The sequence below is a fragment of the Miscanthus floridulus genome, chromosome 10 (genome assembly GCF_019320115.1).
Source record: "Miscanthus floridulus cultivar M001 chromosome 10, ASM1932011v1, whole genome shotgun sequence".
Taxonomy (NCBI): Eukaryota; Viridiplantae; Streptophyta; class Magnoliopsida; order Poales; family Poaceae; genus Miscanthus; species Miscanthus floridulus.
The window spans coordinates 84,087,891-84,103,148 of NC_089589.1; the positions used below are offsets into that span (position 1 = coordinate 84,087,891).

The 15,258-nt window shown below is 50.3% G+C and overlaps 2 protein-coding genes and 1 non-coding gene across 3 annotated transcripts; 2 read left to right on the top strand and 1 right to left on the bottom strand.

The window, feature by feature from the left end:
* The first annotated feature begins 7,356 nt into the window (after positions 1–7,356).
* On the top strand, positions 7,357–9,013 carry LOC136484993 (two pore potassium channel b-like). The gene is made up of 2 exons (XM_066481947.1): positions 7,357–7,532; positions 7,637–9,013. Exon 2 carries the CDS (start codon positions 7,664–7,666, stop codon positions 8,735–8,737), a length of 1,074 nt encoding a protein of 357 aa, XP_066338044.1. The 5' UTR covers positions 7,357–7,532; positions 7,637–7,663; the 3' UTR covers positions 8,738–9,013.
* A 55-nt stretch (positions 9,014–9,068) lies between these two features.
* Positions 9,069–10,791, bottom strand: LOC136484992 (uncharacterized). The gene has a single exon (XM_066481946.1). The coding sequence runs from the start codon at positions 10,556–10,558 to the stop codon at positions 9,074–9,076; it is 1,485 nt and encodes a 494-aa protein (XP_066338043.1). The 5' UTR covers positions 10,559–10,791; the 3' UTR covers positions 9,069–9,073.
* A 769-nt stretch (positions 10,792–11,560) lies between these two features.
* Positions 11,561–11,699, top strand: LOC136490473 (small nucleolar RNA Z247). The gene has a single exon (XR_010767752.1). It is a non-coding gene; the product is annotated as a small nucleolar RNA Z247 (small nucleolar RNA).
* Positions 11,700–15,258: the final 3,559 nt, after the last annotated feature.

The window sequence follows — 15,258 nt, forward strand, 5'->3', positions numbered from 1 at the left end:
TAAAAAAAGACTATTCACCCCCCCCCCCCTCTAGTCGCCATCTCGACCCTTTCAGCTGTCCCATGGTAGCGTACTAAGCAGGCCATTGTTCGCCTTGGGCACAGTCGGGCCAAAACCTAGTGGATAGGCCACCTCGTCCCCTGTAGACGCATCACCTCCCAACTTGGTGGTCTGTGCCACTTCTGTTGGCATGACCTGTCGCTGCCCCTACTCAGGCAACATTAGGGTTGAGACCGTAGCCACCTGAGCGGAGCATGAGGGGACAACACACATTGTCGGAGAAGGCTAGGGCGATCGTCGTGCTGATGCTCGATCATAGTTTAGCTGACAGCAGGCGAGGATGCAAACTCCTACAGCATAGGGTCCTCCGAGACGTTGCGAGCAGCATGTGTGGTGTCCTAGACCTAGGCGGCATGCCCCATGCTTGTGCACAGCACAAATCAGTGGATCTGGCTTTAGGAGGCCGCACTATGTGGCAGCACGAGTAGCGATGGCGTCAATGGAGTCTTCAGGCGCCCCCATGTAGATTTCCCTTGCCAGCTTACTCTGGTGCCACTAGCATCGGCATCGACAAATGCTCCCGGTGCCCCCACCCTACGTGGCCCCATCCTAGATTGGTGGACCACTGTGGGCCACGTGCTGGTAGGCCGGTGGGAGGTCGCGCATGTGTAGAGTGCCATGGCCTTTTTGCCACCATTGTCATCATTGTCCCAGCAGACCTTAGCTGCCTACAGTCCCTGGTGAGGTGGCGAAAGCCATGGCAGCATAGGCAACGCCATTGTAACTAGCAAGTCGCTACTCGGTGCAAGTAAAAAAGGCAATTGAACCATTTGTTGTGAAGCTCTATGAGAAGGCTGCGAGTGCTACTTTGGGCCCTGGCAAGGCCTAACCGAGGTAGCTGCAGGTTATGTCTCCGGCCGAGGGAGGATCTCCCGCCATCCATCGGCGTTCGGGTCGGAGACCCGTCGTTGATGAGACATGACACGAGGGCCGATGCACTAGTGGGTAGGGACACGAGCATCCATGGCACCTCGCCGCCCCTGTGGATGGGCATTGTCTACTCAAGCATGCAGGCCGCACACCAGCTAGGGGTGCAACCGGCTGCGCTTCCGCCTCCTTCGCTAAGCCCCTATCAACCTGCGTCCACCCACCACACCCTGAAACCATGATTGAGCGAGGTTGGGTGCGCATGGGGGACACCATAGATAGCTTTGGTGGGCAACAAATGACGTTGGACCCATAGATCGTTGGACCCCTCAAGGCTAGTGTCATCAGCCCACTGACGACGCTTAGAGCGCCCCCCACCCACACACACACACAGAGAGAAAAGTCAGGGTAGTATAGGGCCACGGCTGGTGAGAGGGAGAAGGAACTTGGGGTGGCTGCCGGCGCTGCTATGGCCACCAGCGGGCTTGGGGGATGGGAGCCCACTAACCCAGAAGGCCCATACTTGGGTCTCCCCGACACAGGAAGAGGCGAGGTCTTGATGGAGGGAATGGAGGATGCCACGGCCCGGGTAGGGGATGCCAGACGCGAGGATGATGAGGGGCCTAACCCAGCCGACGGCGCTCCTAGGAGGCTCCCAACCTCCGACGTGCAGGGAGGCTCTTGCTCCTCCTCACCTTCCTCTACATCGGTGTGCTGGAGATGGACAACAGTGGCTGCTGCATCCTGGAGTAGCAGTGGACGCAGAGGCAGTGCCGCATGTTGTGGCTGGTTATCGGCCGTTGCCGGTGGATCTGGCGGCGCGGTGGGCGGCGATAGCTGCTGGGCCGTGAGCCAGCCATCCGCCACCGGCCGAGGTGGGGAGGCGCACGAGGGAGGATGAGAGAGTGGTGGAGAGGAGGTGGGGGCGCTGGTGGCGGCGATAAGACGACCATGGCCACGAAGGCAGAACCCTAGTGGGCCACCTGGGCCGAGCAAGGGCACATCCTGTTGAAGGTTGACCTTTATAAATTGATTTAGAATCCAAACTCTATACTGGTGCTCTAAACTATAACGATGACAGTAGTATTCCATTAATTACTCGATGTTCATCTGCTGGGTAATCTACTGGAATATTGAACCTTGCGCTCAGCAATTAAATAAATAAATCAAAATAGAAAACATTGTGTGCTGAGTGCACCGTCAGCAGAAGCTATAAATACGTTAACAAGTCAATTTAGTATTCAAATCAACTAATATAAAGCAACAAGGCAAACATCAGCATAACTAATTAAGCAATAATACAATGTTAGGAGCCGGAAATCAGTATATATATACTATCAAATACCTAAATTTACCACTGTAATAATATGGCAAGGGCAATGGTTAACAAGCATCTCATATTAAGCCAACATAAAGCAACAAAAAAAAGATGGCACTGATTGTTGATGGGACATTGTTTTCTCATTTCTGATAGATCTAAAGGTAATGGATATGCCGATCAGCCAGAGTAAGCCCCAGTCATATAGGAGCGAATGGCACCTAAGCCTAGGCTATCAAGGGAAGCACATGGTTGATTGTGTGTGATGTGTGCGCGTGCGTATGCGTGTGTGCGCGCGTATGTGTGTATTTGTGTGTGTGTGAGAGAGAGAGAGAGACTATTTTTTCTCTCTTGTCTTCCTCTTTTTCTCTATTACAACTAGGCGTGTAGTTTCAAGTGTTGTCATCATTCGGACCGGTGGGGCATGGAGAACTTGTATATGGTTTGGACATTAAGCGGTCAAACCTAAACTATCTCATCTTCTTCCTCCTATCCATGCTCGATGTGACACCACCGTTCTTACCTCATCATGGCCTCTTAACAATGACATGACCCTCGAATATGATTATAGAGGACATATATTCCCTCCTAAACATAGGGTTGGCTAAGTTGTAAAACATACGGACTCTATCCTAGAAGGCAAGAAGAAGAAAGAATTCTAATCCTAGCTCGTTTGGTGAGGGTTCCTTGTGGTGGACCTGCCCACCTGGGTTCAAGTCCTCGACTTAGCACAGGTGCTCGCATTTTCCTAGATTTATTCCAGGATTTAACGGCGTTATGCTTTCAGTGGTAGGCGATGACCTGTGATGACTTCGTCAATCTCGAGATGTGTCAGCACAGTCTTTCGGAGGTGCTCATAGGGGTAGGGTTTTGTTGGCGGTACTTAACTCCTATATTTTGCCCACCAAAGTCAATTAGAATGACAACATTTCAGGCTACATCATAACAAAATATTATTTTATCTAACAAGTTCCATGAGTTTTGGAGCTCTCATTTGTTTTGCAGGACATAAACACAAGTGCATGAAAAAATTTACCGAAAGGCACTTTCCGACGCTGATTTGTGCAAAGGAACAATAAAGACGTCCATCAATTCAACTCATTCGGATGAAAAAACCACCAAGGAGCAGTCCAGGACCAGCCCACGGCTCACCACGCGAAGGCGGTGGCGAGGGGGCTTGGTCAGGGGGTGGCCGACCCCTCACCGGCGCCTCTCTACCACTCCTTCGATAGTCGGTGGCATGGGAGCATGCAGAGGCGGTGGAGGTCGGGGACGCGCCAAGAATAGCCACTGCACCGCCTCAACTCCTTGTATAAATAGAAAGGCACCCCCTCTACAACACACACCAACCTTAAGCTTCATCTTCACATATTTTCTAGTAGTGTCCCTCTAGGTGCTTCACACCTAGTTGTAATAGAGAAAAAGAGGAAGACAGGAGAGAAATAGAGCGAAGGAGGAGCCGGGTTTGTCGGGTCCTCCTCAACTTTGTACCTCTACGGAGCCGACTCGACTTGAGTAATATCCAAGTTTTCTTTTGGTATTTTCAAGCATACTACTTAACTAAGTTTAGTTGTTGCTTTGCTTACTTACGGGAACTCCGCTCGACCGAGTGCTCTAGTCTAAGAATTCGGGCTAGAGTAGTAATCGTTAGCGTAGACGTGGTGTCTAGGCTAGTGTTTACCTGAGTTAGTGCCCAATCCCACGAATAGTTATGGTAGCCCCAGAGGTGACAACTCTGACTAGGCCTTTGGAATCCACAACGTTCGGATTGGTGTTTTCGTAGAGCTTTTTGGCAGCCTGACCCCGATCACCCCTTCCCAGTCTTTTCGAGGATCGAAAAGGTACTGTTGCTCCAAAGTAAGTGAGTTTAGTAATTAAGCTTGAATCTTGGTTATCTAGTTATCTGGGAGAACCTTAGAAAACCCCTCTCTTCCCACAAAAACACTTTATCCTTAGACGGCCTTGATCCTTTCTAGTACACTTCACATTCCCCGTGGAAATCGATACCTAGGAATACTCCGGGTGAAAGCTACAGCGGTATCCATGCGCTTGCGGATTTATCTGTTTGCGTTAACTAAAACCAACAGGTTTGCGTACGTGTGTTCATAGGGGGTGAGTGTGCGTGCGTGTGTGTTGAGCGTCTGCGTCTGTACTTATGTAATTCGAAAAAAAATCCTAGCACGTTTGTATGCTCTTAGACCTTTGCAGGACTATATATATATATATGAGAGTATCAATAATCATATTCAGAGAAATAAAGAATAGTCTTCATATCTCTTATGTCTATGTGTTCTATTCTCATCTACTATATGTTAATCATGAGAGACGGAGAGGAAAAGTCCTAACATGACAACTCATAATCAAAGGGTATTTTTCACCGAGGTGCTACACAAAGCATTTACCACAACTTACCAAGATTCTATTGTAACTAACTAGAAACCAATCAGCAAATCCTTGTTTCCCATATTGTTCAAAAATTAAATCTCAGTGCAAAATGTTTCTGTTTAATTAATTGTCTACCAGCACCGTATCAGAAAAAAAATACAATTATGGCTACACAGCTAGAATTACATTATTATTCTTGCAACCGAGATATATAGTCCAGACCAAAATGTTGGAACCACACGCATCATTGGCGGTCACAACCACATGCATATTTCTATTGGTAGTGACCCGCTGCACTCATTCACCTGTTGGCTGTAGGTTTGTTGGAGGCCGAAATGTTTTGATTTCCTTATAACTTAGAAAAAGCCAAAAAGTACAAAACAATGTTTTAGTTGTCTCTTATAAAAAAAAGCTATTGTTTTCATGTGAAGCTCACAAGATACATAACAAAAGACAAAGGATATCCGAGTCTTTTTGCCACAAAAATCAGACAACAAAAAAGCACGTCCACGCATGTACAATTAACTTGTGACAATGGACAATGACAATGAAAAATAACAGGTTTCATTGAGCCGTTAAGAAAGACCCGACCGTCTCAAAAACCAACGGTAAGATGTGACAGGGAGAGATCGTGAGTTTTATCCTTTGCATGTTAATCGATGTTAAATGAGGTAGTTAGCTTAGAATGCTCGCCTCTGCATGTTAAGTCCTCTGCATCAAAAAATGTATGACCTTCTAATTTAACTGCATCTATTGATGTAGCATTAGGCGGCACATAGTTTGCTTGCCTCCGTTAATCAATAGCCATATCTTCCAAAATCGTTTTTGTGACAGTGGATCCTGCTTTGCTTATGTTTCTTTGAGTTCCTGTTCCGCTGTGCGAGGAAGCTTGAGCTTTACGTCGGTTACATATCTCGCCGTTTCTATTTGAGTCCCTTCCTTGTCCTCGCACCATTCTAGATGTGCAAATGTCTAAGTCCACCCAACCCGTAGGATATGTACTCTTATTTTATTAAAGTAGTTCTGGTGTTTATTTCACGCTTTCCAAATTACGTATCCAAAAGAATTCAAACGCTTAAATTTGGGATCACTTTAAATTCTGTTGATCACGCTGCACCTTATTTTTTTTTGAACTACATAGTACAACGCAGAAACTCACAACGCGCGTACATTTACCCCTATGAACATAGTCACGCAAAAGCTACCCCTATGAGATTCTCAAGGTTGACGAAATCACCAAAGGTATTATACAGTATAACACGGAAACTCAACGCACGCACATTTACCCCTATGAACATAGGCACGCAAAACCTACCCTTATGAGATCATCATGGTTGACGAAGTCACCAGAGGCATCTCGCTGTCGATGGGAACGTCACCTGTACCACTGAAAGCACAACGCTATTAAATCCTTGAAAATTCGCTCGCACAGGGGTCGAACTCAGAACATGAGGTGCTACTGAGACTCTCGTAACCACTAGACTATAGACTCATTTGCGATCGCTGCACCTTATTTGAATCAGAAACCTTGATAACAAATCCTTGTTTCTCTTATTGTCCGCAAATTATATCTCAATTCTCGATGCATAATGTCTCCTTCTAATTAATTGCTACTGTCACCATCCTAGAAAAAATAATACAATTGTGGCGCCTACACCGTTAGAAGTGCACTATTTTTGGTACCGAGATAGGCAGACCAAAAATGTTGGAACCATACGCATCATTGGCAGTCACAACTCAGGCTGGGCATTCGGTTTAAACCGATAATTCGGTTTGGTTATTCGGTCTGGAAAAACTTCGGTTTTGGAGAAGGTCACAACCGATCGGTTGTAGAGAAAATGAGAAACCGACGATCTCGGTTTCGGTTTCATCGGTTCGGTGGTCGGTTTCAACCGAGATTTGCCTGTCTCGTACCTGCGTGGGATCTTGTCCGTCTGCTGCCCTGCTTCTGCGGCGTCGCCCGGTAGTCCCCTGCGGCTGCGCCATCCCCGACCGCCCCTAGCCGCCGCTCGCAGCGCGGTCGCTGCGCCAGCGCCGCCACGCATGGCTGGCCGGTCGCGCCGCCCTGCTCGCTGCTCGCACACGCGGCACCGGAGCCCCACTCGCCTGCACTGTCGTGCCGCCCCGCTCGCTGCTCGCCCACGCGGCCGGGACGCGCAGCCCCACCTCGCCTCCCCGCCGTACTCGCGACACCTCGCACCCACGCCCGTCGCCGCCGCGCCTCGACGCCTCACAGTGCGCCAGTGGCCCAGTGCCGCCGCCGCTGGCCTGTTGCCCGTCGAGACTTATGTGTGGTGTGGATAGGGTTTCACTGTTTTAGGCTGATGTGTGGTGTGTTCACCGTTGGGCCTTTGGTTTGGGCTGCTGGTAGCCTGCTATGCGGACGCCTCAGCCTGTGATTTGGAGTCCTGGCGATTGCAGTTCGGTTGATTTCGGGTGTTCGGTTCGGTGAACATCAGAACCGAAGTCGAACACCGAAGCCGAAGTTCCCCAGCACAGAAACCGAAACCGAACCGAACAACCGAAAAAACCGATATTTCGGTGCGGTTCGGGTTGGTTCGGTTCGGGTTTCGGGTTTCGGGTAAAATGTGCCCAGGCTGAGTCACAACCACATGCAATGCAGTTGGCACATCATATTTCTATTGACAGTGACTGTAGGCAGAAAGTACAAAACAATGCTTTAGTTGGGTCTTATATTAAAAAAAGCTTTAGTTTTCTTGTGAAGCTCACAAGATACATAACGTTAAGACAAAGAATATCCGATTCTTTTGCCCCAAAAAACTTACAACAAAAATGCACGTCCACACATGAATAGTTAACTTGTGACACCAGACAATGACAAGGAAAAAGAACAGGTTGCATTGAGCCGTTCAGAAGGATCCGACCCTCTCAAAAACCAACGGTAAGATGGGACAGGGAGAGATCGACAGTTTTTTCCATTGCTGCAAGCTTGCAACTCTGAAGTTTCAGGCAAATTCTTCACCCCATCTCGCCTCTCCTTTCCAGCAACGTAGCCTATAGACCAAGAGAGTAATGGCGGAGAACGGCGTTCAGCAACACCTGTTACATGACGGCGACCGTTCTAAGATGCCGCCGCCGGGAAGGGCGAGAAGGTTCCGGCGCTGCCAGACGGCGCCGTCTCAAAACGCCGAGCAAGGATCCATTCTCCTGAGGCAGAACATGAGTCGGAAGGGCGCCAGCGGCACCTTGCCGCCGGTGCCGCCCAATGGGCTGATCACCGGTGCGCGGCCGAGGTTCTGGCTCGTGGGCATCCTCCTGCTCGCCTACCTCCTCGTCGGGACCGCCGCGTTCTACCTCGCCATGGACGACATGTCCGGTGACCGCAGCGGCAACCGCGCGCTGGACGCGCTCTACTTCTGCGTGGTCACAATGACCACCGTCGGGTACGGCGACATCGTCCCGTCCAGCGACATCGCCAAGCTGCTGGCCTGCGTCTTCGCCTTCGCCGGCGTGGCCCTGGTCGGAGCCTTCCTTAGCAAGGCCGCCGACTACCTTGTCGAGAAGCAGGAGGCGCTCGTCTTCCGCGCGGTGCACCTTAACCACGCAGACGACCCCAAGTCGCTGCGGGACATGGAGGCCAACAAGGTCCGCTACAAGCTCTACACCGCCACCGGCCTCCTTGCCGTAGTCCTCGCGTCCGGGATGGCGTTCCTGATGAAGGTCGAAGGGATGCGCCTCGTGGACGCGTTCTACTGTGTGTGCGCGACGGTAACCACGCTTGGGTACGGCGACCGCAGCTTCTCGTCGACGGCAGGGCGCGCGTTCGCAGCTGCGTGGATCACCGTGAGCACGTTGGTGGTGGCGCTGTTCTTCCTGTACGCGGCGGAGCTGGCCGCGGAGCGGCGGCAGAGGGAGCTGGCGCATTGGGTGCTCACTCGGCGGACTACCAGCATGGACCTCGAGGCTGCGGACCTCGACGGCGACCACAGGGTCAGCGCCGCAGAGTTTGCGCTGTACAAGCTCAAGGAGCTGGGGAAGATCAGCCAGGAGGAGATCGCAGAGTTCCTGGAGGAGTTCGACGTGCTCGACGTCGACCACTCTGGCACCCTCTCGTCGCACGACCTGGCCGTCGCACAGCCCGGATAGACCGGCAATCACCGGGAGACGGGAGCCACTGACACGCAGCAGGGTTCTGTGGCCAGGTGCGCTCCTTCCGCAGGATAAGCTCTGCGCTCAGCTTTCAGATGGACTGCCATTTTTTTAGGCTCTGCGCTCAGCTCTGTAACACTTTTTAGCTAAGATAAAGACAGCACTGGTGAATTTGGTACAGGCAAATTTGGATCAACACAAAACAAGAAAAGAAGGCCCATGGACAAATGTCAAAAACCCGGCCGGAAGGTGCACAACATGATTGCGTAAATAAAAGACAGTAGAAAACGTCAAAACGAAGGAGGCCATGTCATATGTATTTTGATCTTATTCCTAGAATAGCCCGTAAATGCGTATGTTCACCTCCGAGTGCCCAATCCCAGTGGCCTCACACTCATCTTGTGTTGGTGTGGGCGGTGTAGTAGGTCCTGGCGGCGGCTTGATCGAAGCTTGAACCTTGCTGTCCTTGTCCTTGTCGATGGGGAACAGGCCAGCGTGTTCCACAGTCAGCCACACGACGGTTGTGAGCTCGCCCCCATTGCTGAGGTGTTTGGCATGGGACTCTCGACTGCACCGGTAGCTTGAGCAGAGCAGCATCTCGACCCACACGTTGAAGATGGCTTGCAAGAAGTCCAATCCCGGAGTCTCAGTCTCCTCCATGCGGAGAAGTTCATCTGCAAGTTTACTCCCGAGAGGAATGTAACTTTTAATGCTGCCTGTATTCATCAGATGTTGCTGATTGGCTGTTTTGGCACTTGAGGGGACCCCGTTGGCGTTGGGTTCACCTTCATCTTCTAGAGCTGCATCGACGATGGAGTAATCTCCGCACAAGATGCTTGCGAGCGTTTCCTCTCCTTGTGACAGCCTAGATGAGCAAGGATGACCATGCCACCTTAACAATCTCTTGAGCAAACCTAGGATGATGATGTCCCAGAGGCTACGCCGAGGTCTTGATCTGCACCGCCTACTCCGGTTCCGGTAGTCACTCGATAATCGGAATAAATCCTGGCAGGTCAGTTTGTACAAGCTGCGAAGAGCAAGGCCGGGAAGCATGTCAGGGCGAAATGCGAGGAGGAACATCATGTAGCTTGACAGTGTCCCGATTGCCTTCACATATGGCATTGCAGATTCAGCCTTGGCTTTGTTGGACTTGAAGAGGAAAACATGGGTGGCAATATGCCAGGTGAGGATGCCCTCTTGGAGTTCGTCGCCAAGACTCCAGCGGAGATCCATGCGTCTTAGCCCCTCTAGCGCCGCTTCTCCCCTCTGCGTCCTGAACCTGTCCAGTTTGGCCATCGAATCTTTCACAATTTCTTGATCGACCTTTTCGTCCTTGTGTTTCTTCCGTTGTTGATCCAGCAACGTCTCCTTTGTACCCTTGATATCTTCCAGCATCTCCTTTACACGCTCGAACAGCAGCCTCTTGACACATTCTGGAATCTCAATTGTCCGTGAGTGACGGAATTTGGTCCACCAGTCCTCGTCCTCGACGCCGAACATCTTGGCCAGCATGCTGCATAGGTCGTCTGGATCGTCGCAGGTGCTGCAGAAGCGCAGCAGGTTGAACTGCCCCATGCTGCCTGACCACCTCCTGTATCCTCCTTTCAGCCTTAAAGCAAACATAATGAGGCTGCCAAGGGATGCGAGCGCACTGTGAAGCCGATGCCATCGTCTCGTGCACAAGACTGCATGGCGGACCCAGCTCCATCGACACTTGCTGCAGCGCAAGGCGGATGCAGCCCATGATGAGCCCAGCGCCCTGAACAGCGACGCCGTCTCCAGGAGTAAGGTGGCGCCCAGCAAAACACGGGTGATCATAATGTCAGCTTTCAGGTCACGGCTGCCTTGGTCGAGGTCGCTCAACTCGAACAGGACGAATGCTGTGGCGGTGAAGATGGGCGCCAAGACACGGATGCAGTAGCCTGGGCAGGTGTGGATTGTTAGAATAGATGTCGGTTATCTATTGTAAATGAGTTGTACTCGTGTTCAGGATAGAAGTCACGGTTGGTTAAAATTGGAAATAGACTTGGTTAGAGATATATTCTAGAAATAGGGAGTTTGTAACTGAATCCAAGTCTATCGCTAGGAACGTAAAACGCACGGCAATCCCCTGCGTAGTCCTGGCGCCATGTACCTGTGCTTTGCTATATATAACAGGCAACCGTGGTGAGTCAAGATAGGTAGCCACGTTCTCATCCAGTTTTACATGGTAATCAGAGCCTCTCTTCCACAAAACATCCAATCGCCGACTTCCTAGAAGATCGACGAGAGCCCTGTCGCGACCAGGGACAGAAGCACGCGTCCTGAACCTGTTTCGACCAGGGCCGCGACGCAACGACGCTCATGGCTTCGTCAAGCATGACGATGTCCTCGTCTCTCGGTACTGTCTCCGAGAAGCTAACGAGGGATAACTATCTCCTCTGGAAGGCGCAGTTTCTTCCCAGCGTTAGAGGAGCAGAGCTCATGGGGTTCCTAGACGGAACCACCACCAAGCCGTCCAAGACCCTGGAGGTCGAAAAAGAAGGCGGCAAGAAGGAGGTGATCCACAACTCGGAGTATAGCTCCTGGATGGCGAAAGATCAGCAGGTTCTGAGCTACCTGCTGAATTCCCTCTCCAAAGAAGCGCTCGCGCCGGTGGCTACGGCGACCACGGCGGCAGAAGCATGGGGAACACTGGAGAGGATGTTCGCTGCACACTCCAAGGCGCGGATCGCGAATCTGCGCGTTCTTTTATCTACAACAAAAAAGGGGAACATGTCTACATCCACATATTTTACCAAGATGTGCTCGTTTAGAGATGAACTTGCTGCTGTTGGAAAAATCGTTGATGAAGACGAGATGGTTCACTTCGTTCTCAACGGCCTCGACTACAAGTACAACTCCTTTGTCACCTCCATGATGGGTCGTGTGGGATCTCTATCCTTGAGCGACCTCTACTCTCAGCTCCTGACTTTTGATCAAAGGATGGCGATGTATCAAGAGGGCGGCCAAATTCAGTCTTCTGCTAATGTGGCAAGTAGAGGACGTGGCCGCAACAATTATGGACGCGGGCGTGGTGGCAACCGCGGACGTGGTCGTGGAAACAATGAACAGGGAGGTAGTACCAACTTCAACCCCAATCGTTCCAACAAGACTAATCAAGGTAGGCGCACTGAAAAGCCTGTGTGCCAAATCTGTAAGAAGGAAGGTGTCGATGTTTTACCACCGATAGCCTGCCACGGGGATCCCCGGGGCAGTATGTTCGGGCTTCGGCGTATGCTGATCTCGACGGTTAACGCAAGAGACAGTCGATTTATCCTGGTTCAGGCCCTCGATCGTGGATCGAGTAATAGCCCTACGTCCAGTCGGCGTTAGCCTTTGCGTTGGATTGATTGTCAAGTGTTGTGTTGTACAATTGTCGTCCTTTGTCCAGGACCCTGCCCTCCTTTATATAGTCAGGAGGCCAGAGTCCTAGTCGGTTTACAATGAGAGTTACTAGTAGGATTACTGAATAGTACTACTACTAGGATTACAAGGGAAGAATCTTAGTTAGACTAGATCTTCTCTCTCCTTTGTGGGGTATCCTGTGGGTCCCGTATCGACAAGCCCCCGAGCACTTCATGGTTGAGCTCTGAAAGTCTCGTTTTGCTCCTTCAGGTCTTGATGAGTAGTAACAAACGTCATCCGAGTGCTTTCTGGAGTGAAACCTTGTAGCGCTTCTTGGGACCTTCGAGTGGTGAGTGCTTTTTTGAAGAAAAGTACATCCATCTAGTTGTAGCCCCTGAGCCTCTTGATATTTGGAACAAGGAGCTGGAGGATCTTGTCTTGAAGTTGCTCTGTTTGTTCGTTGAAGTTTTATCAAAAAGAACTCGAATATGGCTCGTTCCGGGTTCTTTTTGTCGTAATGTCTTGAAGTGGTCTACGTTGAGGAAGTCTTTTGGTGACGTGCGCTTTTTTTGAAGAAAAAGTGCACTCACTGAGTGTAGCCCCCGAGCCTCTTGCTATTTGGGACAAAAAGTTGGAGGGTCTTGAATCTTTATGTTGTTTGAAAATTTATGTTCTGAAGTAGTTCCTGAGAGTTGGGTTATGTCATCATCTGAGTAGTTTTGCGGCATCTTTTCGAAGCAGCCCTTTAGTCTTGGATTAAACCATCATCCGAGTAGTTTCGCGGCATCTTTTCGAAGCAGCCCTTTAGTCTTGGATTAAACCATCATCCGAGTAGTTTCGCAGCATGCAGCCTCCGAGCGTATATCCTTGTTGTTTTGTTCAGGAAGAACTCGGATGCGAGGTCTTGGCATATTCTTTGATAGTTTGCTGTTGTCAGACGTAGTTGTATGGTGGTGGTTGAGTGTAAATGCCTTTTGTTCACGGGTTGTACTGTGCTGGTATATTCTTCCGAATATGTCCGTCTTCGAGTACTGTTCCCTCTCGCCTGAGTCATCCATTATTGAGTCCTATCTTTTCACTGTGTCCTTTGTTAGGCTTATTTCGTTGGTACTCCTAGTCCATGTGCGCTGCTTCCTTTGATCTATAAATACTGTCCCGGAGTGCTTGTTTTCATCCATTGGACATTCTATTGAAACCTTCGTGGTCATGAACATGGTAGTTTGTGAAGTAGAGCAGCCCCCGGGCATATTTTGTAGTTCCTTTGCGTCTTGTCGTAGTTGGAGGAAGTCTTGTGATAGGGATTAGAGGTAGGCTAATCCTGCGACAACATTGTGCCAGGATGTACGTGGCGGTAGTTGGAGGAAGTCTTATGATGTGGGCTTCGTTCCTTCATCTGGCAGTTCTGGGTTGATCCTCGTCGCCTGTCTTGAGACTGTCCGGTGCAGATCAACACCATATCCAGCATCACATCGGTCTTGGGTAGACAGATGCCCGCCGGCCTTCTCTGCTCCATGTTGCCTTGCCGTGCTGCCGATTTCCGCCTTGGATGCACTACGTCCGTCCTTTGAAGAAAACAGTGTAGCTGATGGCGGTTTGTCCTTCCGAGTAGCAATTTGGGATACGTAGTCGTTCCAGAGCCTAGCTGTGTCCGTGTTCCTCTTTGCTACTTTGCTTTTCATGGTACCGAGTTCGTTGGGTCTTGTAAGATTTGTAATCTTCTATTTTTGAAGCCGCTTGTAATGGAACGAATCTTGTCTTCTGAGTTGTCTTTTACTTTTCTGCTGTGATCCCTGTCGTTCTTGAGGTTACCGAGTTCTTTCTTAAATAATCGGGTTCCTTTGTTCCTTGTGAGGTAGCCCTTTCTTTCTTCTTGGTTTGACGAGTTGTTCTTGTAGCGATCTGATAACCCTATCGTGGCGCTGGACGGATAAGTCTGAAATCTGCCCATTGGTTTGTACCGTTGTGTGGATTTGTGCCCTCCGTCGTTTTAGCCGCGTCGGTAAATGGACCGTTGCGTTCTCACACTGTGTTTTAACGGGCCTTGTGGGCCGTTTTTATTACTGAAAAATCTATTTAAAGACCTTTCATCTTCCTTTCCTTTGCTGCCCAGCTCTTGCCTTTAAACCCTAGCTTTCAGAAACCCGCCGCCGTCATCGTTGCTGTCACCCGAGCACCATCGTCCTAGCTTCATCTTCCTTAGTGCCTTTTTGCTTCCGCCAGTTCATGGGAAAGAAGAAAACTGCAAGCAAGTCCTAGGCGACCTTCATGGACGAGGAGTCATCCCTTTCTTTGATCGAAAACTAGGAGTTCGTGGCCATGAGGGCTGCTCAGAAGGTTTGGCCGGCTCCAACAACAAGCGAAGATCAGCTGCGCGAGCTCATCAGCGACGGCTTGATCCAAAGCAAAGTCATCACTGAATGGAGAGTTCCGGGCGAGCATCGGGTTCCAGCTCCGGGTCCTGGTGAGATTGTCCTCTTTGTTTCCTTTGTCCACGCTAGACTTTGCCTTCCTGCTTCTGCCTTCCTTCATCAGTTTCTTGGTTATTTTGAGGTTAGTCTGAACCATCTAACCCCCAATGCCGTTCTCCATCTTTCTGTTTTCATTCATCTTTGTGAAGCTTTCCTTGGAATCCCTCCTTCTCTATCTCTTTTTCGCTTTTTCTTTCGTCTGAAACCTCAACCCCGCCGCGAAGAAACCAGCGTTCTTGGCGGTTGCGGGATTCAGTTTTGCCAGGGTCTCAAGATTAAGTTTTTTGACTATGACCTGGTCGATTCTGTAAAGGATTGGCGCGCCGAGTGGTTTTACGCTGCCAATTTGATCCCTTCCCTTGTCGTCCACTCTGGATCTGGTCCTGTGGTGAATGATCGATGGGACAAGAAACTTGAGTCCCCTGCTGAGATTCAAGTGATCTAGCCACTCCTTGATAGGATTAGTATGCTGAAACAGCAGGGTTTGACCGGCTTTGGTATTGTTTCGAGCTTTCTTCGTCGCCGAGTTCAGCCCTTGAAAGAGCGGGAGCACCTTGGCTTCGAGTATTCTGGGGCCGAGGATCCTTCACGCATGGTCCCGGCTCTTGAGCTGACCGGTGAGGAGGTACTCGAGCGTCTCCAGAAGATGCTGAAAGGAGTGAGCGTCATTCCCCCTGCTGTCTC